The 27,709-nt window shown below is 36.6% G+C and overlaps 1 protein-coding gene across 7 annotated transcripts in view; it reads right to left on the bottom strand.

Annotated features, from left to right (window-relative positions):
* The window catches only part of LOC150077582 (serine/threonine-protein phosphatase 1 regulatory subunit 10-like), a 540,490-nt gene that overhangs the window by 17,912 nt on the left and 494,869 nt on the right, over window positions 1–27,709 (bottom strand). For all 7 annotated transcript variants that reach the window (XM_090385982.1, XM_090385983.1, XM_090385989.1 and 4 more), the window contains 2 exons: window positions 18,102–18,233; window positions 956–1,013 (listed from right to left, as the gene is read on the bottom strand). In XM_090385982.1, coding sequence (XP_090242108.1) covers window positions 956–1,013; window positions 18,102–18,233 — 190 coding nt within the window. The remainder of the gene's footprint in view (window positions 1–955; window positions 1,014–18,101; window positions 18,234–27,709) is intronic.

Below are 27,709 nucleotides of genomic sequence, written 5' to 3'. Positions count from 1 at the left end.
AACCAAAATGACTGTTCTAAATAAAACTTGATGTTTTTTGCTACAATATGACAGTTCAATAAATTATATAAGTCTCCTGAATAAATTTCTATACACTTATGAAGTTGTAAAGTCCTTTTTGAATCATCCTGTATAATTTGTAAGGTATGTATTTTATATAACCTTTATAACCATTTTTTTCTTTTCAAAATATACTGCAACTTTTATATTTTTAAACTGTGTTCAATAACTTTTATTTGTAGTAAACAGAATTCATTACCCCTTGATCTGCATCATGCAGGGGCTCCAATTAACCAGTCTAGGAAAGTTTGCAGTCATAAAAAAACTCATTCCTGGGGAAAACAAGAGATTTTAGTCAAGTCAAGTCAAAATCTCTCTCTCTCTCTCTCTCTCTCGTACGCTGCACTACAGCTGAATTTACAAAAATTTAAAGAGGGAGAGGAACACCAATAATCGTAATCTTGTAAGTCACAAAGGGAGTTAAGATATTTAGAATAAAAATCCATGAATTTATAGGAAACCATCCAGTGAAGAGTTTCCTATAAACTTTTATGAAGGAAGACCCTTTACTGTCTTTCAGTTTATTCTTGCTGTGGTTGAATATAATTACAGCATTCTACATAATTAACCAAAAACTTCTAGGAATGAAGAAAAGAGCAATAAATGAAGAGCAAAGAAAAGGAGTATTAAAAAGCAATAAGTGACAAGGAAGAGGGGGAAACCAAATACAACAGAATCGCCACAAAATTTTTAGGTTTTCCTTGATAAAATGCTCAATAAACTGGAACAACTGAAAAATTAAATTTTAACTTAAGACAGTAAGGAAAGATTATCCACAAAGACTGGATATATTTTCTGTGTCAAGATTAAGAATTCATTGGATACCACCTGCAATATCTTAATGTTAACTTGTCTATAATTCATATAAGATTCAATTTCAAAAATTATTTATTACCTGGCAGAGGACCACAGTTCGGACCCAATTCTCTTGGGATATACATGCTGTTCATGTTCTAAAATAAAGAATTTCAAGAAAATGTGAATAAGAGAAAAATTTATAATAAACATTTCAAAATAGCAAAACCAAATGAAATTCTTAAAATTTAAAAAAAAAAAAAAAAATTAAATAACTAAAAACATTCTTGACAATACACTCTACCTCTAATAATTATACAATGTGTTCACATTTGTGAACACATTCATGATAGCCCCAAGTTAAGTGTGCACTCATGCACGATAGATCCATTTTTCTCGACATACTACAGTAGTTTATGATTCCTCAGCTGGAAGAATTGTAGCATTCATCACTTTTCAACTAGAATGCACACCTCCACACTGGACTGCAAATGTCTGTCATTTTCTGCACAAGACATTTCCTGGTAGATGTATGGGCTGTGATGGACCAATTGCCTGGCTTCCACTTATCGGTACTATGCCCGAATCCAGTCTTTTCCACAATCAGGCATGAAACCTCAAGATCATTGCAAACCCTTTGGGGTAGAATTTAATCACCAATGCCACTATGTTGGTGTTGGATTTTTCTGTGCCTGCAATTTACCTCTATTGGGAAGGAATGCTTTCTCTGTCGATCTCTCAGCATTCACTCACTCACTCCTGTTTCTTACTGGCCGTACCTGGGGTACCCTCTCCGCGTGGTTTCCACCACTTCTCAACTCTTTTATCCCCTCCTTTCCTCTATCCTTATTTCATTTCTTGGGTCATCTCCCTCAGTTTGTCAGGAGGAGTAGACCCTAATAGGAACCCCCTACTGACTTGGCCCAGCTCCTTGTGTCATGGATGGATGATGGAATGCCCCTTGCTGGTGGGGGGGAGGCTTCCATTAACTAAGTGGCCAGATGAACAACACCATATTCACAATATCCACACTATTCACACCCTCACCTGACCTTGGCAGATTCTGCTACTTCACAGTGCCACTTTTACGTGGTTTTGTGGGGGACCACTGGTCCTGCTGACAGATACACATATTGTCCACTATGACCTAGCCTTCGTGCTCCCTTGTCATCACACCCTTAGACTTCTCCCTATGGGGGTACCTCAAGGATTATGTGTACAGAACACCCATTACTAACACAAACTCTTAATGCAAGGGTAACCAAGACAATCAAAACTTTGATATGCAGGCCTATACATGGCAAGAGGTGTACTGAAAAACAAACTTTTGTTTTCATAATATTTTGCATAAGACCACATTTCATTTCTTTATGTCTTTTGGTTATCACCTAATTAAATTTTAAAGTAGGAACAGGACTTTACAGAACACCCTGTATAGTTTACATTAAAAATAGAATTCTTAACAATGCATTCAACCTTTTTTTTTTTTTTTTCCCCCCTTAATGAAATGTCTGCAGCTTCGTTTAAAAGCAAAAAAATGTTTAGAGATACTGCAGCAAAAGCTAAACATGCAGCTGCTTCAGCTTTTAGGGAAAGTTTTGTTTCTCACTTCCCAAATTGTAGCTATAAAGTACCAATAATAGCAAAACAGCCTAAATGATTGAGAGGCAGTACTCCACAGTATCAATAAAAAATTACAATTAACAAGTTACATAAAGTGAAGATAAGAATTAATGACAAACATCTTTAAAATTAGTTACTGCCACCACTTATTTATCCCAAATTGTGTTCTGATATGTTTATTTTATAGCCAAGTTTTTCATTATTAATATAAATCAATCTGTAGCAGTCAGAGTAAAGCCACAAGCATTAGCTTCTTCTGGGACCACTAACAGCATCAAGTTCATCAAAGTTTAAAAGTGAAGACATCAAATCCTCTGCTATGCCTCTCATTCATTCTGCAATCAGATAAACGTATCACAAATCAGACAAAACTGCATCAAACTACTGTTTATAATGTCTGAAGTTTTGGTATAGATAAAAAAACCATACAGTAGAAAATCTGTATCATAAGAACTAATGTTAGAGAGTCAGCATAGGTGTGTCATCAGTTGTATTATTCTTAGTATTAGTAGTGACAAAGGATGAAAGAAAGCATGCTTATACAGCAACATAAAAAAAAAAAAAAAAACAATTTCAGCATCACCTATCCGTCCCTTCTAATAATTTGCTTCATTCTTGCTTGAGTTTATTTAAATTACGCACTCCCAACAACACCAGGTCTAATGCTAGATAGCTGTGTGGAAATTTGCTTTGCTTTCAGCCAGCCAGGTTTACTGGCTGAAAGCAATTTTCACACATCTATTCCTCAATTTAAATTTATGCCTTGTTATGTTGTCTGAGCAAGAGGAGGGATGTCATCAGCATTCTTACTCAATCCATTCAAAGCCTTAAACACCTCAATCAGGTCTCCTGATGCAATTTACTGAACTGAACCTTGTTCATAAAGTCCTTCATCAAAGACAAAAGGATGTTCATGGTAAGAACATCCTTTTGTTCTCACTAATCTCATTGCCCTTTTCTGCATCCATTCCAACAGATCCACATCCTTCCTAAAATGAGGCTTCCATACCTGTATGCAGTATTCAAGACGAGGCCTAACCATTGCCTTATACAATGGAATAATCACCTTCTTGTCCCTGCTAGCAAAATTCCTGTATATCAATAACAAAACTCCATGAGCTTTCCCAGTAGTCTGGCTACACTGCTCAGAGAACTTCATATCTGACTGCATAATTACTTCTCCACCCCAGGTCCTTTTCATTTTATAGAGCAAATACCCTAAGTGTGATACCACATAGTTGAAATGTTATTCTGAGATTACTGTTACCCATATGCAGTACCTTGCATTTATCAATGTTAAACTTCAACTGTGAGAAGTTAGTAGAAGTAAACTTCTCATGTATTTTTGTAGATCTTGTAGCAGTAGGATACCCTAATTGTTGTCATTAACCACCCTGCCAATCTTTGTGTGATCTGAAAACTTGGACAGCAAACCTGATATATGCCTTCATCAATATCACTAATAAATATAGAATGGGGAGGAGTGAAATACAGTCCAAAAAAATATATCTGAAACCAGCAGAGACAGCTGTAACAATTCTTATCCTAACCCCAGTTCTCCCCCACTTTTTATAGTTTTTCTCTATAATTCTAGATAGGGTTTACTCTAGATTGTCAAAACATCAACAACCTTTAGGATTAAAGCAAAGAAAATGCAGCAAACATATATTAACATAGTAACAGATGCAAGGAACAAAGAAAAGAAAATTGTATAGCAACTTTACTACTATATGGCACTACCTAATTGTGCAGCAGATAAGTAAAAATCAGACGTCAGTATATATCCTGGGCTAACTTTCATTAAATGTTCAACAGTGGTTGAACATTTAATAAACTTCAACTGCTACTTGATGCATATCTGTATCAAGCAGCATTAACTGCATTAACTTGTTTATACTGATCATGCAGCTCTTGTTAAGTATGGTTTTAAATCTTCAATTATTATTCTGTGTTATTATTCTGTAGTATGTGTAGTCCATACACAAGGTGTTCATAAAGTCCTTGTGCATTTTAAACTGCAATAACTTAGGTTCCATACAAGATAAAAAAAATCTAGAAAATACATTGGATAGGTAATATACAAGGTGATTCACTACCAGTGCGACAAACTTGCAGGAGGTGTAGGGGCACAAAGACGAATCGGAATCACATAGCATTGCAGGGTCCGAAATGCCTTTGTCGTGCGGTAGAGGATGTTGAACGGGAGGTTGCGTGAACAGCGATCCCACTGGAAATCAGCATTTGCGAACCGTTTCTGTTGAAGAAACCAAGTAGCAAAAGTCCTCCGGAGTGGATAATCCGCAGGCTCCAATGATTGGACGCATTGCAGATGGTATGAACTCATTTGGTTTGTTGACAGTATCCTCCATACAGCGGATTGGAAAATACCCAATCTTTGGCCTATCGCTCGAGTACTTGTACTCGGATTGCCTTCTACAAGATGTAGGACATTCTCCTCATTGTCTGGCGTCCTCGTCGTTCGCTCTCGATTCATGGTGTGCTCCTCATCATACAATTTTCATACACGTGCGAAAATCGTATGATGAGGAGCACCTGTGCGGGAAACGTTCCTGGTACAAGCGCAGAGCGGCATGCCCGTTACAGTCCGCAGCTCCATACGCGAGGTGCATGTCGGCCAGTTCAACGTTTGAATACTCTTCCATCCTATTGCTTCGGGAAACAGTTCGCAAATGCTGACTTCCAGTGGGATTGCTGTTCACGCGACCTCCCTTTCAACGTCCTCTACCGCATGATGAAGGCATTTCGGACCCTGCAATGCTATGTGATTCCGATTCGTCTTTGTGCCCCCTACACTTCCTGCAAGTTTGTCGCACTGGTAGTGAATCACCCTGTATTCTAGTTTTTAAGGTATGTAATCATAAGATTGTTGATATATAACAATAATTTTCATCATTACTGATGTAAAAGATAGTGCAATTTTGTAATTCCATAAAGCACATTCACCAGTTGTGCTTCTGTTAAGACATTAATTGTATTTGGTTTCCTGGTAGGATGATCATTTAAAGGACAAGGTTTTTGAGAAGTAAACTTACTTTCCCATAGGGAGAAAAAATCCAATGGGAACAAATTGGATCAGTGAGCTGGCCAAGCAATTAGCCTACCTTTGCTGTTCCATCTATTTGAGAAGACTTCGTTTCAAAATTTTTGGATGCTCCAAACAAAGTGATATATTTTGCTGGAAAACAGTATTGGCTTCAACTCTTAATTGCCTTAGTTCAGGAATAAAATAATCCTGTAGCATGATAACTATAACTATTAACTACTGTTCCTTCAAAAAAGAAAGGACCACCACACAAGTTTTTTCCCAGTGCACACAAAACAATTGATTAATTAACCTTGCCACCTCACCCTATATAAATAAAATAAAGCATAATTGTACAGATAAGATATAGAATCAGTTTTGTAAATAGCTATGAACAAATTAAATTTGATAGGAATTGCACAAATCTCATATTGTGAAGGAAAGTCACAATCACTACAAGTTGCCTTGATATTGCACCAGCACTTTAAATAGAAAGCTCTTTTCCACTGGAGAAATACAGTCTGTCCTCGTATAGCACGATAGTTGTGTTCCTAGAAAACCTCGTGCAATGCAAAATTGTGCAATATAAACAACAGGCCCTATGGGAAAAGTGGGGTTAGGTGCCAACCACCCAAGATTGAACACACATTTGGAACCAAAACATTACCAAACACAATAAATAATCGGGTAATTTTAATCGTCATAAAATACTTACATATTTTATAACGATTAAAATACGTAATAAAAAATATAATATATATTTTTATTATACAGTAATACCCCGACTTACGCTACCCCGACTTACGCGAACTCGGAGTTACGCGGTTCTTGATTTTTTTCGTTTGGCAACGCTGCCGCCCACTATCTTCAAGGTCGTTTTTCATATGTTATCCATATACGGTGCGACGGCGGAGAATGAGAGCGAAAGATGAACAAAATTCAACTTTGTTGCTTTTATGTTTTTTATATCAGTGAAGGGGAAACACATTTCACCATAATAACGTAAAAACCAACACAATTCCAGCTATCGGTATAATCGCAAATGCAATTAGATCGAGTTTACTACCAGTTTATAACAGATTTCACTAGCAGAAACACAACTGGATTTTTATTGTTTTATGGTAGTAACCCCTAGAAATGTGAGGTGTTAATAGTGTATCTCTGCCTTTATGGTGTTGTTTATTCAGTTGCTACATGCGCGCAGCTTTGTTTATGCGTATCCAGCGTGCCTCCTCGTTTTGTAATTGTGCTTTATTCCCTAAAAATGAGTAAAATACTTAATTAAAAGGTGTGAAAAGGAAGCGTCCTGATGAAGACACTGCAGAATCAGAGAGAAAAAGAAAAGCAATTATAAAGCAATAAACAGAGGCGGTCTGGGTCAAAGATTCTTACCCGGGAAAATTTATAGTGGCCTCATACTATGGTTTATGGCCAAAATCACACTGGCCCACCGGGGTTTCCCCGGTAAGGCTTATGGCCAGTCCACCTCTGTCGATGGAGAAAAAATATGAAATTGTGAAACGCTTTGAGCGAAATGAAAGACCATGTGATATTGCACGTGCTACAGGCCTAAATGAAGCAACGGCGAAAAACACATGACAATTGCAAACTTGACAGTTGAAAATTGAAAAGGGCTCAATTGTAAAGGGCTTAAAAATTTTAGAAAACATAGCCTCCAACGAAGAACGCGTTATAGCTACAAAGCAAGGAATAAAAAAAATTATTAGCTTGCTACGAAGAAATTCTGCGTGAAAAAAAGAACGCGCTGTGTCGTCAGACGAATTTGTTAGATTTTATGAAGCCATCGACATCGAAATAACTTTTTTACGTAAGTCATTTGTTTTTTTTAATACATATTTTGTATTAATATGTATAAATAACTGCAATTTTATTAATATTTTTCTTCTAAACTAGTGTTTTTGTTAGTCCTTGGTCCCAATTAAGCAAAATTTATATGTATTTATATGCAAAGTTGTACCCCGACTTACGCGAATTCGACTTACGCGATTTTCGTCGGACCCACCTATCGCGTAACTTCGGGGTATTACTGTAATATAATAAATATTTTTTATTATTTATTATATTATAATAAAGTATTTTTAGTATTTTTTAATACTAAAAAAGTATTTTTTACGAATAAAATACGTATGTTATTCGTAAAAAAATTATTATATTAAATAAAATAGTCGTAATAAAATACGTATTTTATAATACGTAATGACTATTACGTAATAAAATATTGCTAATGCTTTTGCTTCTATCGTAAGCAAACTTGTTTTTTGTTTGATTTTCTATCCAAACAGATGACAGCCGTTCCATCCCTTCCAATTCTTGTGTCTTAATCTAATGGATTTTAATTACACTTTGAGTTGTTCCTGCTACGAAAGTTGTTTTTATTTTCTCCGCATTCTTTGTAATTCTCGGCGTTGCCTCATTTAGGTCTGTAGCACGTGCAATATCACATGGTCTTTCATTTCACTCAAAGCGTTACACAATTTCATATTTTTTTCTCTATCGACAGAGGCGGACTGGCCATAAGCCTTACCCGGGAAATACTGGAGGCCGGTGTGATTTTGGCCATAAACCATAGTATGAGGCCACTATAAATTTCCGGCGTAAGAATTTTTGACCCAGTCCGCCTCTGTTTATCGATATTGCTTTTTTTTCTCTCTCTCTGAATCTGCAGTGTCTTCGCCAGGACGCTTCCTTTTCACACCTTTTAAGTATTTTACTAATTTTTAGGGAATAAAGCGCAATTACAAAACGAGGAGGCACGCTTGATACACATAAACAAAGCTGCTCGCGTATAGCAACTGAATAAACAACACCGTAAAGGCCGAGATACACTATTAACACCCCACATTTTACTAAAGCACATTTCTGGGGGTTACTACCATAAAACAATAAAAACAATTTCCAGTTTCGTTTCTGCTAGTGGAATCTGTTATAAACTGGTAGTAAACTCCATCTAATTGCATTTGCGATTATATCGATAGCTGGAATTGTGTTGGTTTTTACGTTATTATGGTGAAATATGTTTCCTCTTCACTGATATAAAACACATAAATACATTTTCAGAATCTTCTTCATTCCTATCGTGTTGCGTTCGGTTGGGGTGATTCCGCATTCGACTGCCATTTCTTGTAAACACAAAGGCGAATCGTGCATAAGCAAATTCGGTTCGTGTTATATAAGATATCGTTCCCCTATTTATAAATCGTGTATGATCGAATTCGTGTAATGTAAACACGTGTTATACGAGGACCGACTGTATATTGCTATTCACATAAATACTGCTTGACTACATCGAGAAGTGACGAAACAACTTTATTATATAATGTAAAATTTTTAATAAAACTAAGCATTAAAAATATACACATAAAATCTTATAATAATGATATATGAATTACAGTCTAACAGGTTTAAAAGGATTAAAAATGAATAATAAGACCGAAAGCACAAAGGGATATATATGGGTCCCTTTATTTTTTGAGAGTATATCTGGATTTTTCATAAATGGGCAGTTTCAAACCAGTGATGAAACCTAGTCTTGTGCACCATGATGATTTGAGCATCAATTGTCACTCTATCAATATGTATGACAATCACTGATTGACCAAAATATGGCTTTTATTAAAGGATGTGCAATGGATTCTAGATAGGGTTTACTCTAGATTGTCAAAACATCAACAACTTTTAGGATTAAAGCAAAGAAAATGCAGCAAACATATATTAATATAGTAACAGATGCAAGGAACAAAGAAAACTGTATAGCAACTTTACTACTATATGGCACTACCTAATGTGCAGCAGACAGATTAGGAACCTAAAAGAGAAAAACTATATTTTATGATATATTCCTATCCAATTTTGGAAAATAAATAGTTCTTTTTTATTAGGATCATCTGCAATAAGTTTATTGATGACTGTGTATTAGCAATTGATTTAAAGGTGTTTAAGCAGATGTTTTGAAAGTGGGGACAGTCCACTAACAAATGGTGAATGGCCAGTTGTACTTAACATGTACATTGGGGAATGCTGTCATTAGTTAATAGATACAGGTGAGTATGCCCAATCCTTAGCCTTCCTAAAACTGTTTCTTTGTGTCTGCTTTCCCGGAAGCTGGAGAGCCACATCTTTGGTTCTGGTTTTATTTGGTATCGTTTGTTTCCTGGATAACCTCTCCAGATTAGTGACCAGCTATTGTAACATGCTTAACAGATAATGTTTATAATCGGTATATGGAGTTTGAAAAGTCTGCAAAAGAGTGATATCTGGTTGTTTGGCTGCAAGATCTGCTCTTTCATTTCCTGTTATTCCACAATGTTCTGGAATCCAGCAGAATGTCACAGTTTGGTTTGGCTCATTACAAGCAAGTAATTTAGAATGGATTTGTTTCATTACAGGGTGAGAGGAGTTCGTGTTACTATTTATGGCATTGCCTCTGTATCACATTAAGTTCAGTAATGTGATCCAGAGCCAAGTTTATAGCATAAAGCTCAGATGTGAAGATACTGCATTATACAGGTAATGAGACAAACGTTGTGAATGACGGGAAGATTGCCGCAGCACCTACTTGGGTCTCAGTTTTTGAACCATCTGTATAGATCTTACAGGCCTGTGAATTAGAAGCAGAGTGAGTTTCATGTAACTGTGTGATATTTAAGGGAGACAAGGTGTTCTTTCCCCGCTGCTGGAAATAATCATAAATTGCAGGGATATTTGTCCGTGGTGGATCAGGCTGTGTCAAGTCCTGATATATATTGCCGATTTCTTGTTCCACGTTTGAGTCAGTTCTTTAAATCTAAGTGCAGCAGGTCTGTTTTCACTTGGTTTACTATTGTAAAATGACTCCCATTCAGTATTGTACAGACATCTCCAATTAGGGTGAGAGGGACGACTGCAGAAAACAAGCAATGTTTTCCTCCAAAAATGTAAGGGAGGTTCGCGGGCTTCAATGTAAAGAACCTCCCCAGCTCTGAACTGGGGAGGTTCTGAAAGCTCCTAGAGAAACTCTCAGTGCTGCTGGATGGTATTTAATCGCTCTAAAGTACTCGTCCTCGCAGAGTCATAACACTGGAGAACTATAGTCCAAACGGGACCTGATTAGAGCTCTATAAAGATGGATAAGGGTATGTCAATCAGTGCCCCATGATATGGATGACCCACACCGAAGGATATTCAATTTCTTCAAGCAGATGGTTCGTAGATAGGCCACATGTGCTTGAAAGTTCAGTTTTCTATCTAGTATCAGGCCAAGAAAACGGCCAGTGTTAGCAAGAGGAACTGGCACATTTTTTATCTTTAGCTCAGGATCAAAATGAAGTGACCTTAGTTTGCAGAAATAAGTGGGTGTGGATTTCTGTTCAGCAAGATGGTATCCATTGCATAAAGTCCAGGATTCTATTCTGTTTAGAGCAATTTGTAACTGTCTTTCGATAGTGTTCATACTTTGTGATTGGCAGGATGTGGTGAGGTCACCTGCATACATGTATACTTCAATAGTTTTTGGAAGATCTTCCAATATATTGTTGACACTAATCTCAAATAGGGTTGGACTCAGTATGGAACCCTGTGGGATACCCTATTCTTGAATGTGAGATGCTGATAGAATGTTTTGATATTGGACTTGAAAGGTATGTAACTTTGGAAAGTTCTGAATGATTTGAGGGAGATATCCTCTCAGCTCTAACTGATGCATATCTTTGATAATACCATTACGCCACGTGGTGTGGATGCTTTCTTAATATCCAGGTTTACAATCACAAGATGTTGTCTCTTGATGAAGATCTTACGTATGTTAAATTCAATTTTTACAAATAAATCTAGGGCGGACCTGTTTTTACGGAAGCCATATTGGTGATCATAAAGAAGATTTTGGGAGTCTAGAATCCAGGTGAGCCTCTTATGCACCATCCTTTCAAACATTTTGCCCAAACAGCTTGTCAATGATATTGGTCGGTAATTCTCAATTAGAGATGGATCTTTGCCCGGTTTTGGTATAGCACAAATATAGGAATGATGCAATGAGTGAGGATATGTGTTTTCTGAGAAGATACGGTTATAAAATAGCAATAGTATGTAAAGATCAGCTTCACACAAATGTTTCAGCATACTGTAGTAAATGCCATCAGGTCCTGCTGCACTATTTGGAGATTTGCTCAAGGATTCCTTGAGCTCAGCTAGAGTAAAGAGCTTGTTATATGGAAGTGAGAGATTAGTTGAAAAATTAAATTTCTGACGTTCTTGATTAGTTTTAATGCATTGAAAGGAAGTCACATAAGAGAAGAAGCAGAAATATTATAGAAAGATTCTGCTAAAGCATTTGCAATGTCAGTAGAAGAGGATAGGTTCTGTCCATTCCATTACATTATTGGATACTATAACGGTAGAAATTTTCCATTGAGAGCTTGTATTTTTTCCCCAGATAATCCGAGTGTCAGTATTTTTGTTAATAGTTGTCTAATTAACCCAGATTAGTTAATCCAGGAGTCACGTTTTGCTTTTTTCCTAATTTGTCCTGCTTTGGCTCTCAGTTTTTTTGAAAACAATTAGGTTGGCAGTAGTGGGGAATTTGTGAAACTGGTTCCAAGCACAATTTTTTTCTTGTTTTGCGTTGGAGCAATCTTCATTCCACCACTAGTTTTGGTGTACCCGCTTGTGCTGGTTGGATTTTGGAATGGAAATTTTGGCCAACGATAATATACGGCTGGTAATGTGATTGGTTGCATCATCAATATTTTGTTGCTCTACATACTGGTTGTCGAATAGGACACAAGTGGAGTAGTTTTTCCAGTCTGCTTTATGAAAATTCCAAGTACTGCCTTTAGGACATGACACGACGTGTGTTTGAACTAAACTTATGATAGGAAAATGGTCACTGTGGAATGGTCAAAATGGTCAAAGTTGAGATAGAATCAGTTGGGATACTGATCAATGTGTTTCTGGTCTCATCAACTGTAGATTTCTTATTGCATGTTAGCACAGTTTTGGCCCAAATGGCAAAGGAAAGGTCGGTTCTATGGAGACATCTGTTTGAGTTGCAGCTGAGCGGTTGTTCTGGGTAACCGATGCGTATGATCAGCTAGGCATGGTTAGCAGTATTTGCTTTCTTGCTTCAGGATATGTGGCTTTATGCTCCACTTTATAATTCTGTATTTTTCCCCGTTTTCCAAAGGTCACATGCTTTAGAAAATGCAGGATGGCTTTCTTTACAGTTTGGGCAAGTGGAAGTGGAATCACAAATAGGACAAAGAGGACATTCTCAGAAGGCGTGCCTTGGCATGCCTTCTGAGAATGCCCATACTTCTGGCACTTAAAGCCCAGAATACTTCTGGCACAGAATACCCATACTTCTGGCACTTAATGGGATTCGGGATGTAAGGCTGAACCTTGCAGTTTAAGTAACCTGTTTTAACAGAAGATGGAAGTGTCGGAGTACTGAACGTTAAAATGATGGATCTGGTTGGTAGTAGGTTGCCATCTTTCTTAGTCATTATTCTCCGTGCATATATTGCCTTTTGTTCACTAAACTCTTGTACTAGTTCTTGAGAGACAGTAAGTCCCATTTTCTGATAATGCCTCTAGAGGCATTCAGAGTGTTATGGGGAGTAACTGAAACCAGAATATTGTTAAAGGTTTTTAATTTTAACTATATTTCTGAATGCGATGTTTTTAATGTTTCAATTAGAAGGTCTCCAGACTGGAGACGCTTCACCACTTTAGGGGATCCAACAACCAATTCTAAACATTTTTGTATTAGAAAAGGCGATAGCTTGCCGACAGGTTGTGTAGATAGTGAGTGCATTATAAGAAATGCTGGCATATCTGAATTCTGTTTATCTGTCCGTAGTCTCTTCAGATGATTCAACTCATGTTCTAAGACAGAGTTAATAACTTTGTCACCCGTGGCCTCCAGTGATGAATATTCATTGCAATCCATCATGGGAATTCCTTCTCCCAGGTTACCAGCCTTGCCACGTGGAGGCAGGACTGGTGCTAACCAGTGACCAAGCAACCAGCACAAGAGGAGAGCAGTACGTTGCTAGCAATAGCAGTAACATTGCAAGCAGTGGAGGGTTCATGAAAGCACCAGTAATCATCCTAGGAATAACGCTAGAAAATTGCACAAGAAAAACTGCTTGGCACTCAGGGCCCCACGTAATGGTGTTTATGGACAATTCTGAATTAATGATTCAAAGCCATAATCCTGATGGAAAATAAAATAAATGCTTTAATCAGAAAAAGGCATACGCAATGAAACCTTTGTACTTAAGTACTTTTAAATATTAATCTGATCTCATAGAGTGAAATTATTTCAAAAATCAAGTCACAAAAAAAAAAAAAAAAAAAGTCAGCACTACCTTCTTACATCAATTTATATATGGCTTTATTCAATTTCATTAACTTCTAGATCAGAATTCCAGAGAATTTGGCTACGGCAAACCAAAAAAAAAATTTTAAATCTATTTTTATTTTGCCATATTATTTAGTATGAACCAGAGTTTTGCCATATTATTATAAACTATGTCTACAGTGCACTTACATTATTACTACATAGTTAATTTTTTTTTTAGAAAAACCAAAGTTTATACATTGGCATCATTATTGTAATATCTCATATTGTGAAATCCTTCACAACAAGATGCCCTCCTTTTACTTGAAATAAGTAACCTTCCCATTAGAGAAGACTACTGTTATTTATTTTTCAGTTGACTATCAACACAGACAGCACTGTTTCAAATTGTAACTTACTGCACAATATGAGAGAGAGAGAGAGATGCCAAAAGGTGGCTTCTTGGACTAATATTTTACAGCAGAAAGACTCAAACTATGACATTAGTTAGTAGTAAAAAATTCACAGGTACCCAGGTTGAATTTTTTAGACAAACCAAAGTTTGTACATTGGCATCAATTATTGGGAAATCCTTCATGACTTGCCCTCCTTATACTTCAAATAAGTAATGCTTTCCAATAGAGAGGACTACTGTTACTTATTTTCATTGCGTACCATCACTCAATCAGCACTATTTCAAAGCTATTTTGCTTCTCATCAGTGAGTGTATATAAGGGTTGTGATATAAGTGTATATAAGAGTGAAGTATAAGGGTTGACAACCCAGTTGTGACTTATACCCAATGACAGATGTCAAAAGGGGAATCATTACTTATTTGAAGTATAAGGAGGGCAATTCATTGTGAAGGATTTCACAATATGAGATGTTACAACAATGATGCCAATGTACAAACTTTGGTTTGTCAGAAAAGTTGAACTACGTAGTAATGATGCAAGTGCACTAACTAATGTCATGGTTTGAGGCTTTCTGCCCTAAATCATTATCAGTCTATGAAACATACCTTTTGGCATCTCTCATATTGTGTAAATAAGTCACACACAACTGGGTTGTCAACTGTTATACTTCTGAATATCTAAGTTTTGGAATAGTGCTGTAATAGTAGCCTTTTCTAATAGGAAGCATTACTTTTTTTTTTTTTTTTTAAGTATGTGGGGCAGCTCGTTGGGAAGTATTTTACAATATGAGATGTCACAGTTTGAATTTTACATAGTTTAATGTTTTCTGCCCGAAAATATTATAAAACTATGTTCATAGATAAGAGATGCCAGCACTAGTTGGAAGATTTCAAGACAATTCACCCATAAGAAGTATTTGTATGTACTTCAAACAACCCTGAAAAGTGTGTGTGTCCATGCATATGCAATTCAAGACCTCATATGAAAAAAAAATTAATAAAAATATTATAAAAAATAATAAATATATAAAATGATATTTAACTATATAGTATCGGTGTAAATACACCATAGTTAGCCCATAAACTTGAACTACGTATGTAGCATAGAGGGCATCGTTTTAATTGTATCTCATATTGTGGTTGCCTTCACAATGAGATAGCTACTAGTGCATTCAAATAAATAACGCTTCTCTAATGAAGACTACTGTTATTTATTTTCAGTGGTACCACCACCTAGACAATCGTTTTGAGGCTATTGGGCTTCATCATCAGTGGGTGGGCCCAGGTAATCCAACAAGCCATCACAGTTGCGAAGTCCGAAGGAATTGTATCTCATATTGTGGTTATTAACAATTACGATGCCCTCTATGCTACATATGTAGTTCAAGTTTATGGGTTAACCATGGTGTATTTACACCGATACTATATAGTTAATTATCAAAACCCATAAGGATTATGCCCTGTGCATTTCATTTTCAAAATACATTACTACCACACCCTTTTGGCATCTCTCATATTGTGGATATAACTTCACAACTGTGATGGCTTGTTGGATTACCTGGGTACCTGCCTGCCCACTGATGATGAAGCCCAATAGCCTCGAAACGATCGTCTGGGTGGTAGTACCGCTGAAAATAAATAACAGTAGTCTTCTCTACTAGAGAAGCGTTATTTATTTGAAGTAATGTAATAGTAGCTATCTCGTTGTGAAGGCAACCACAATATGAGATACAATTAAAATGATACCCTCTACGCTACATACGTAGTTCAAGTTTATGGGTTAACCATGTTGTATTTACACCGATACTATATAGTTAATTATCAAAACCCATAAGAATTATGCCCTGTGTATTTCGTTTTCAAAATAAAATGATATAGATGTAAATGCATTATATCCTCTACATATACTCTGTTGGCTCAAATATAAGCTGCACTTTTTCAAACAAATTGATATATATATCAGTTTTTTAAAGGAAAAGTAAAAAAATTTCAACAAATTCAATCAATGTTGTCAACTAGTAGAGTCCTAACGGAAATGTATTATACCTAATTTTTAATGTTATTAGAAATTCTCCTCAAACCAAAAGTTTAAATTAACATGGCTTCAGTAATGTGCATCACTAAATAGATTAACATTTCATGGTTTTTTTTTTTTTAGCTAATTGACTATTGGAAAACATATTTCAGTACAATGTGCCCACAATAAGCAAAACTCAGAGGAAGAATACATTCTCTCACCAAAGATATAAATAAACATTTGTCTCATATGAAATCACTATGAAAATGCTGCATCTATTTCTTTCCATATACTACATTCTCTCCTTTTGCTAATTTGTTTGCAAATGTCTGAGTGCATCTAATTTCCTGCTGCTTGAAACTGAAAAGTCACATGCACATACAGTACACAAGGTAAACACATTATTATCTTTCGCCAATTTCACAACACATAGAAAATCTCGTGAATATATTTCTGAAATTGTCATTTTTTTCCCCTCCGATGGCCAATTCATTAATGAAATTGTTAAAAAGATGGAGTAAAACTATGTTTTTGCAAAAAGCTGAAGGAACTCTTTATAACCAAGTACAGCTAGGCCTTGCATAATGTGAGTTCAATCAACGCAATATTCAGCTAACGCTATTTGAAAAATGATACCACTTTTCACTTTACACAATGCAAATTTCCAGTTAACGCGATCTTTTTTTTTTTTTTTTTTATGCGATAGTTGAAAAAGATTTGAATCGCACGTTAAGCTTACCGCGAGTCGTACGGTCAATCTCTGCGATATTTATTTTTCCAGGGCCCAGAGAAGATTGTTGTCAGCTATCGGAAATTGACTGATGAAAAGAGAAAGTCAACACTGTTCAAATATTTCCGCAACAGTAATTTCTTCATTGTGTATTTTATGTCAGAGGTTCCCAAAGTTTCTCGGTTCACGGTGCCTTTAATGTCTCAGTAATTTTTTTCAAGGTGCACCCAGACCAAAAGAAATATCTAACAGTTTTGTTTAGTAGTTAGGTCCAAACAACTTAATAAGAAATGCTGAAACTGTGAACTACCTCGAGCTAGTAGTTCGCGTGGTGTCCGACAGATGTTGAGTATCGCCCTGTTTCCCTCCAAAATTTAAAATATTTGCCCGGTGCACAGTTTAAGAACCGCTGTTTTATGCAATAAACATTTAATTCCATAATTATTTTCATTATCTTTTACATTATATACAGTTAAAAAGTTATTTAAAAGGTATTTTTAAAATTCTTTATGGACATTCCAGAAGGTCAAGGACCAATTATAATTTTTCCTATTGATTATGATATTCGATTAACGCGTTTCCGTTTTGCGCAATGTGCTCGCTGGACAAATTAATCGCGTTAATCGAGGTCTGCCTGTATTACAATAGAGAGAGAGAGAGAGGGGGGAGTCAAACTTGAGTAAAAAAGACATTGTCAGTGGTAAACCTGGAGAGTTGGCAGCTGTATGTATTTTAATGCATCAATATAGGAAAAACAGTGTTTCAACAGATCCCTATTTCACCACAGAGTCTGGTCATTTGTATGCATTATTCACAGTTCCTGGTGTCCAAAATAAATTATTTTTCCAGCATTTCACATTTACAGATTTTCCAGTCAGCATGACAATCAGTTTAAAAAAAAAACAAAAAAAACACAAGGTTAAAAGGACAACCTTTACTCATTCTTGTTTTCAAAACTCAAATAGCAGAAATTGTCTCAGATATATTTTCCACAGAATAAATTAAACTGGAAATTCTACTAAAACTCATATTATTATTATTAATGCATAAATATATATATGTATATATATATATTAATCTAACCTGTTCTGGATTCTGCTGAGGACTTTTGTTGCTTATAGACATAACCAGGTTGGAAAGAACATCGGGAAGTGATGTCTTAGGAGGTGGTAATTCCACCATAGAATAATCCATCAGTGATCCCAAATTGTTTTCCTGTTTTAAAAAAAAAAGTATTTAAAAGATGTAGAAAAGGAACATATTATGCAGATTACAGAAATATATAGTATAAGGAGGCATTTATAGCTAATGAAACACAAAGAACATAAAATCAAAGGAATACCTTATTTGTAATTGTGGGGGGGGGAATGGAGTATTTAAAATACTAATATTACCTGGTACTGAATGAAGACATCAAAACCTTTCATTAAACTATGAAAAAATGCAAAGATATAGGAAGAGTGACAATATGACAATACATGTTATTATGATTCCAAAAAAATAATTACAGAAAGAAAAGCTATTGAACTATATTACTTTTGAATTAAGATATAGGAAAGAGGAAGAAAACCCACTGTACTGGCTGCTTTTCAGACATTGAAAACAGTTCCTTTGCCCAACTGTCATTTCAATAGCACTATTGAAACAAAATTTCAATAGCACAACACAATGCATGGGATGCATATAAATTAGCAGGTGACACAGAAGACTAGGGCAGATATAAGCTAGTCTGTAATCAAGTCACAAAGGATGTTAAGCAAGCGAAGGCAGATTATGAGAAATCTTTGGCAAACGATGCAACGAAAAACAGCAAATATTTCTTTATGTCAACTCTAGAAGGTAGGGGATGAATCAGATTGATCGACTTGACATCGACGGTTCAATTGTTGATGAACCTGTTGAGGTAGCTGATGAACTGAATGAGTATTTTGCATCTACATTTACAGATGAGGTCTGTAGAGAAGTGGAGGTAGAAACTTATCAAACTCTGCAGGAAGCTAAATGATTTTGTAATAACTGAGAGTAAAGTGGAGGAGAAATTGCTGAAATTGCAAAAAAAAAGCACACCTGGGGCGGAAGGGATCTATCGAGTAGAAATTAGCACGAGTTGAGGCATATGATGCAAGAAAGCAAGCTTACAGAGCATCAGCCAAAAAAAAAAAAAAAAAAACCTTTCCCATTTCACCAATCTGGTCACTCCAAATGTTTGTATAGTTCAGCTTTAAATTTGTTTAAGGTATCAACTTCCACAATAACAGATGGAAGTCTGTTCCACCAATCAACTACCTGCTGGCTAAAGGCAAACTTTTGCATATCTATTCTACAACTGTCTTTCCTCACGTTGAATATATGCCCCCTCAGGGTCTTAATCTCAGCAACTGGAAGTATCCAATCAGCACTGAGCCTGCTCAAACCATTCAAGGCCTTGTACACCTCAATCAGATCACCTCGCAGGTGCCTAGTCTACAGATGCTGCGACTTACAGAATTTCAGCCACTCCTCATAAGAGAACCCCTTTGTTTCTCTCACCAATCTTGTTGCCCTTCTCTGTACTCATTCTAGCAACTCTACATCCTTCCTAAAATGAGGCATCCAGACCTGTATACAGTACTCAAGGTGTGGCGTGACCATTGCCTTATACAAAGGTATAATCACCTCCTTGACACAGCTAACAATATTCCTACATATCATTCACAAAACTCCATGATCCCGTCTACAGAGCAGGTCATAGAGTTTTGTCTATAAGAGAACTTAATATCCAACTGCTACCTATAAGAAAACGTCATATCCAACTACACAATTACCACCAGGTGTTTTTTATTCCCTATCTTCTGAGTGTAGTACCACACAGTTGGTACATTTCTCTTCGGTTACTACTACCTATATGCAGAACTTTGCATTTGTCAATATTAAACTTTAGTTGCCACTTCTCAGTCCACCTACCTGACTTTCCTAGATCCTGTTGCAGAAGAATATTGTCTTTACTATCATTAACAATCCTGCCAACCTTTGTATCATCTGTAAACTTGGACATTAAGCCTGATAATACCTTCATCGATATCATTAATAAATACACAAAACAACAATGGGTCTAGCACCAAACCCTGGGGAAATCCACTAATAACATTAGTCCGTGTAGACCAGTGTCCACTTATTACCACTCTCTGCTCTCTCCCACTCAACCATCCCTTTATCCATTTCAGCGGCTTGCCCTTAATGTCATACAGCTCCAATTTGTATAGCAGGCTTTTGGGTGTAACGGTATCAAAAGCTTTGCTGAAATCCAAGTATATGATATTAAAATTATTTTTTGCATCCAGTTCCTTTGTGACCACATCGTAATATCCAATCAAATTGGTCAGACAAGACTTCCCCTTAACAAACCCATCTGAACTATTACTGCAGTCTTGTGTAGGTGATACTGCATTACTTCTTTAACCAGTGACTCCATTATTTTCCCTGGAACAGAAGTTAAACTAACAGTTCTATAATTATTTGTGTTGCCCTTTGAACCCCCTTTGTGAATTGGGGATATATTTGCACATCTCCAGTCCATGAGGACCTGAATCTAAGGATCTCTCATAATTATTGCTAAGGGTTTGCTTACTTCCCTTGCTGCCTCCTTCAATATAACTGGACAGATTCAATCTGCCCCATGTGCCTTTTTTATGTTTAACTTCAACAATTTCTCCTCCACTTTGCTCTCCGTTATTAGAAAATCATTTAGCTCCCTGTTAGAGGTTAGTAAACTTCTGTCCTCCCCAGGATCATCGACAGTTGAACCACCAACATCAAGTGGACCAATCTGATGTATCCCCTTCCAGCTAAAGTTTACATAGGTAAACAATATTTGTTTTTCTTTGCATCCTTTGTCAAGGATTTCTTGTAATCAGCCTTTGTTTGCCTAACCTCCTTTGTGACTTGATTACAGACTAGCTTATATCTGCCATAGGCTTCTGTGTCAGCTGCTAATTTATATGCACCCTACACCTTTTTCTTCTCTGCCACGAGCCTAAATTTGAACAGTATTTCATAGTTGGTATGAAAAGCCTAGTAGCTTTCAAGATTAATTCCCCGAATGCCTCCCATTTCAAATTTCCTGTTTTTAACATCATGAGTTGACTCCACTGTATAGAATTCAAAAACTGCATGAGACCACAGTAGTCACCTTTATTTACATCTTTAAGTAAATCCCATATCAGTAGACTGTGATCACTGTCACCTAGTGGGTCCTTTTTCTGCAAATTCCTAATGCATGAATAATCCCTGCTGATAATCAGATCAAGAATATTACCCCCTCTGGTTGCTCCTTGAACATGTTGAGGTAGAAAATAATTCTCCAATAAATCCACAAAGGTCTTGCTAGTGAGTGACCAACCCACAAGTTCAAGTCAATATCTGGAAAGTTAAAATCTCCCATTACAAGACATTCTGATTTACTAGCCCACTATTTCTCTGCACAATTATTCGTGGTACATATCAGAATCATTAGGCCTATAACACACTCCTACTCTCATTTTCCCTTTTCCTGTGTTCATATCATTGCAATGTCCACCCATGTCAACTGGATGCACTTCATTAGAATTTGTGTTTCTTAACTAACAGGGTAACCCCCTCCTCCCTATCCTTTCTGTACACATTGTACTCCCCTAATTCCAATTCTGCCCTGCTTATATCTGTGTGACACAATGTCTCTGAAATCCCAACAATATCTGCCTTTGATGCATTGATCAGCACTTCAAATTTATTTACTATGCTTCTAGCATTGGTGTACATGCAAGTATATTTGCACATGTTCTTACTCTTTGTTACCCTAACACAACCCATATATTTATTTGTTCCATGATGATTCCCAGCAGCTCTTGAAGTCCCCAGCAACTTGCTCTCTAGGCTGCAGCTTGTTACAATAGAAGCAGTGCATGAATCTCTTTCGCCTCTGCCGGCTGTAACTGTTAATATTTTAGTCTGTGAATTCCTCCAAGCTAGCAGTTTTCCGACCCACCTAATGCTGCCTCGATAGCATCAGGAAATATTCTTGCACCCTTTTTTATTTAAGTGTATACCATCCCTGCAGAAGCAGTCTCTCCTGTTAGCAAGAACAGACCACACTGAAAAAAAATTCTACCCCATGAGTCCTGCACAATTTCTCAAGGGCCAAATTGATTCACAAGGCTCTCATCATATACTCCCTCCTATCGTATCTGGGCAGAATTGCAGACACTTTCAAATTCAACCCTAGCTTGTGACTTTTTTTTCAACATTGACAACATGTGCAACAATATCATCTTTTGTGCCCTCAAAAGATGATATCTGCTCTACAACGTCATCAACTTTTGCCACTGGCAGACATACCCTGATCCTCTTCAACCTATCCTTTTTGCATAGTAGAGTCACCAACAATAACTAGTTCCTGTGGGACCAGTGCATTCTGCCTTGGAGATTGCCGCTGTGTTGCTTGATGCACAAGAGTGAGCTCTGGCATTGAGTTAGGCAGCTGAGAGCTTGATGGGCCCCTCTTATTAATTTACCCGAGGACATCCATCCTACACCTCAAACACTCATAGACACCAATCAGAACACTGAGTTGACACTTAATTTCCTTAGTCTCTGTACCCAGAACACAAAAAGACATCCTCCTTGGTTAGATCATGTCCTGGCCTAGAGAGGTCAGCAAATATTTCACATTTCAAGCAATTTTTTTGAATGGAATGCATTGGAGAATTGCCTTGGTCGGTTTTCCACCAAGCCACAGCACCCTGGCTAATCTCTGAGCATTGCTCTGCTGCTCTAGTCTGGGTGATGATTCCGTTTAAGTACAATTTAATTGACAATGAAATAAAATAAGATTAATAAATTTTACTGATTAATTGATAATACTATACTATACTATACTAAGCTAACAGATTTCTAATACAGTGCTACATGTTTCACTATCTAGTTTTACGTTGAACCTTTAAGCTATCTAGCTGGGGATATACATTATGCTATTTTGTATTGTATAACAATGGTGCCAAGTTACAAACGGTAAATCTACAGACACTAAGTATTAACTTTCAAAATCGCTATCTAAATTCAAAATAAACCAAGGAGCTTGACTAGGACTATAAGCATCTTATAGAAAATAATTTAATATAACAATTAAGTCAATAAAACAGCTAAATATAATTAAAAACTTAGGTGTTTGCTGGAGCTGCAAAATCTTGTCCAACCCGTGGATATACTTACAGATACTAAGTAATAACCTACAAAATCTCTATCTAAGTTCAAAATAAACTAAGTATCATAACTGGGAATATAAAGATACTACTAGGATACAAATGAATATGCCAATTTAATTCAATAAAATGGCAAAAATTTAAGAAAAACTTCTCTATTACCTGGAGCCATAAAAACTTTGCCTGCACGGAGCTACTCTCATTCCCAGTTATATTAAAGGAAGTAAGCAGACCCTTAGCTATAATTATGAAAGCTTCCTCGGACTCACGAGAGGTCCCCATAAACTAGAGATGTGCAAATGTGTTTCCACATTTGCACGTCTCTTGTTCATCATTGATAACAAAGGTACCGATGTGGCAGTCGGCTGTTGTAGCCCATTCATGACAAAGTGTGACTAGTGGTCCGTTGCAATATTTTGTTCCGAACACCAAGTTGTATTCTGAAGTGATGTGCGACATTGCGGTCCGTTTGTTTGCTTGCACAATTCTAGCCATCCTCCTCTAACCTCTCTCATCAACAAGTGATTTTCTTCCAAAGGAGTGCCATCGAGAGGATGTTTTCTGTTCGTTGCACCATTCTCGATACACCCTTGAAACTGTGGTGTGTGAAAAGTTCAGGAGAACTGCCGTTTCAGAGATGCTTTGTCCAGCATGTCTTGCACCTCTACCATGCCATGTTCGAAGCCCATTAGATCACGCCTTTTCCCCATTCTTGCTATAGTTTGTACACTTAACTAATACTAGAACGGTTGTTCTGCTGCATTTATATCCACAACTGTGTTCACGTGACTTGCAATGTTATGGGACAAACCATTTGTGTGCATAGTAAGGGTGTACCTAATAAAGTGGCAGCACAGAGTACATTGCCAAAGAGGAAAAGACAATGCCAGGTTTCAAGACTTCAAAAGATAGGGCCATGCTCTTGCTTGGAGCTATGAAGCAGGAGATTACAGATTAAAACCATTGCTTGTGTACCATTCTGGAAATCCCCGCGCATTTAAGGGCATCAATAAACCCACCCTACTTGTGCCTTTCCGATCGAACCAGACAGCATGGATAACATATTCTTAAAATTCTTAAATTAACAGAGTGCTGAATGACATGCTTGCTTGCTACAAAGAAATCTACAATGAAAAGAAAAAATTACTCAATCACTCTGAGGATTGGTTTAAATGCAGTTTCATTCCCGAGGTTGAAAAATATTGTAAAGACAACCAAGTTCCTTTCAAGATTTTGCTTCTATTAGATAATGTAATGGACATCCTATGCATCTAGATGACTTCAATTCGAACGTGAGAGTCATATTTCTACTGCCAAACATGACTTCACTCATCCAACTTATGGATCTGGGCGTTATTTTGAATTTAAACGCATACTATTTATGCACAACATTTGCTTAGGCATCATCTGCAGTAGACGGTAAAAAAAATTTTAAGTTAAGAGACTTTTGGAACTCTTACAACATTTCCAGTATAGTAGTATTTACAGTACATCTTAAACATTAATGAGGCCCGGGCAGAAATTACTAAAAGTTATTTAAATTGAGCATGGAAGTAAATCTGCCTACGGCACGTAAAAGGATTCGAAGGGCTTGAAAAAGATGAATCATATGAAGAGGTTACAGTTGGAGGTTGTTGCCAAAGACGTGGAGAAGTTAATAGAGGAAGAAGAAAAGGAATTATTTAACGAAGAACTTACTGACTTGCAGGCAGCGATAGTGAAAGAAGAAAATTCTGACGAAGCTCAAGATGAACCAAATGAGGAGCCAAGATGCTTCATCACCAGAGAGATGCCAATGGCAGGGTTTGTTTTATCCTGACAGTGAACGATTTTTAAAAGTTAACAGAAGGGTGAATGATATGCTTGCATGCTAAAAAGAAATCTACGATGAAAAGAAAAAAACCACTGTTCAGGCATCCATTAATATGTTCTTTTGCAAGGTTGAGCGGCCGACCACTTCTAAATCTCAACAGTGGCATACTTATCAGCTGAAGATGCCAATTCTGGCAACGATGCTTGAGAGATAAAACTTACTGACGTTATGCCTGTTTCCTCTCTTGTTTGTTGTTTGTTATTAGGAGCATTAGCAACTAAGGCCATATTGCTCCGGGAATATGCGGTGGTCATTCCCTGACCTTTCCGCATCCTCCGTATTTGGTGGTGACGGGCTCGAACCCCGGTCTAATCAAGAAGCGTGTGCTACGCACTGCTGCTGCTCCTTCCCACCTGGCTACGGAGGCACCTGTTTCCTCTCTTTTTATGTAATTTTATAATTTTGAAATTTTTTAAGTTGCACGCTTTTGTAATTTTCTCTGCGTACGAGATAAAAAATTGAATAAATACAATAAATAATTCTATTCATATGTTCGTCGAACATTTCTTTTTTGATTCAATCAATTCGGCGAGTACAGTTGCGAGTGCTGCACAAGCACGGTGGAAATTCCGACTTACTTAGGTTCTGTGGAATGCAACCCTTATGTTAATTGGGGAGTGGCTGTACTTGGATTTTAGGAAGGCTTTTGATACTGTTGCACAGGGAAGACTACTGTACAAATTGGAACAGTATGGCATTAACGGCAAGTTGCTACAAAGGATAAAAGAATGGTTGAGTGGAAGAAGACAGAGAGTGGTAATCAATAGACACCACTCTTCGTGGACTAATGATATCAGTGGAGTCCCCTGGGGTTCGGTGTTGGGCCCATTGCTGTTTTCTGTATTTATCAATGATACTGATGAAGGTGTATCACGATTAATGTCTAAGTTTGTAGACGATACAAAGGTAGTGATAGTATACTACTGCAACAGGATCTAGAAAAGTTGAGCAGATGGCTGAGAGGTGGCAACTGAAGTTTAACATTGACAAATGCAAAGTACTACATATGGGTAACACCAATCCCAGAGTCACATATCAACTGGGTGGTACTACACTCAGGGTAGTGGAGAATGAAAAGGACCTGGGGGTAACTGCGCAGTCAGATATGAAGTTTTCTGAGCAGTGCCGACAGGCTGTAAGAATAGCTCATGGTGCTTTTTCAATGATATACAGGAATTTTGCTAGCAGGGATAAGTAGGTGATTGTCCCCTTGTATACAGCAATGGTCAGGCCACACCTTCAGTACTGCATACAGATTTGGAGGCCTCATTTTAGGAAGGATGTAGAGCTGCTGGAATGAGTACAGGGAAGGGCAACAAGGTTTGTGAGTGGAACAATGGCTGCTCTTACCACAAAAGGCTTAAGTTTTGCAAATTGCAGTGTCTGGAGATGAGGCACCTGGAAGGTGATCTAATTGAGGTGTATAACACTATGAATGGATTGAGCAAGCTGAATTCTGATGGGATTCTTCCTCTTGCAGACTGGTGCCGGTCCGTGAACTGTTTGTTACCAGACTGTGATGATTTGCATTTCACAAAAGTACCAGTCCACATGGATTGGAAATAAAAGAAACTAGTCCTTCCCGCAGATAATTTGAAAAGCACTGTTCTAAAGTAATATATTTATTAAAAATTAAGATATAAATATTCAGTACTGCATATAACCCAACCAGCATCATTTTCTTTTACATTTAATTCAAAAGTAAATTATAATAGTCATCTAAGTTAGTTTCTGGTAGAATTCAATGATTTTTCGTTTTAAATGAATATGCATCATGTCCATCCTGTTTACAAATTTCAACTGTTAAGTTTATATTAACTTCAAAACTCATTTGCTCTGAAATTGTTTTTATTTCTTTAATAATATCTCTCTCTCTCTTTTTTAATTTTCTAAGAATGTACAATCTAATTCATTTATGGAATTTCTAATGAGATAAGCTTTTATTCTATGCTCATAATCTGATTCTATTCCTTGAATTTCATTAAAATTATTGCCTGAAACTTTATAAGCTAAACTTTCATTGTGTCCATCATGTTTATCAGGGTTATAATGTTTCATGAGTTTCACATTATCTGAATAACATAAAACTTTTTCTTATTTTTCTTTTAGAAAATAATTCATTAGCATCAAGTATACCAAATATTCTAGCAAATATTTATCTTTCTCTTCTGTCACATTTTTCACTTTTTCAACTTCATTCATTATAAACTTAATTAAATCATCTCTATTTCTTATTCTTCTATAGCCATAAAGTTGATTTTCATCACAATATTTTTTCAATTCTTTTTCTAATACTTTTGTCTAATACTTTTTCAAGAATATATTGAACTCTATTTTTCGCATTATAAAATTAATTCAAATTTCACTTTAAATTTGTATATCCTATATATCTGTAATATTTCAAATATCTATTAAGTCTCTATCTGTCATTTGACTTAATACAGAGTACTTATTCTTACTCATTTATCAGAAAAAAAAAAAAAAATATATATATATATATATATATCACTTAAATTAATTACTTAACACTTATTTTTTTCAATTTTTATGGGTTAAATTGAGTGAAAACATGCAGCGATTGTCTTAGATTTTTTCCTGGATGA

This window comes from Mastigoproctus giganteus, chromosome 12 (assembly GCF_048544385.1).
Source record: "Mastigoproctus giganteus isolate SK-2022 chromosome 12, ASM4854438v1, whole genome shotgun sequence".
Classification (NCBI taxonomy): Eukaryota; Metazoa; Arthropoda; class Arachnida; order Uropygi; family Thelyphonidae; genus Mastigoproctus; species Mastigoproctus giganteus.
This window is presented reverse-complemented; position numbering and strand designations above follow the sequence as displayed.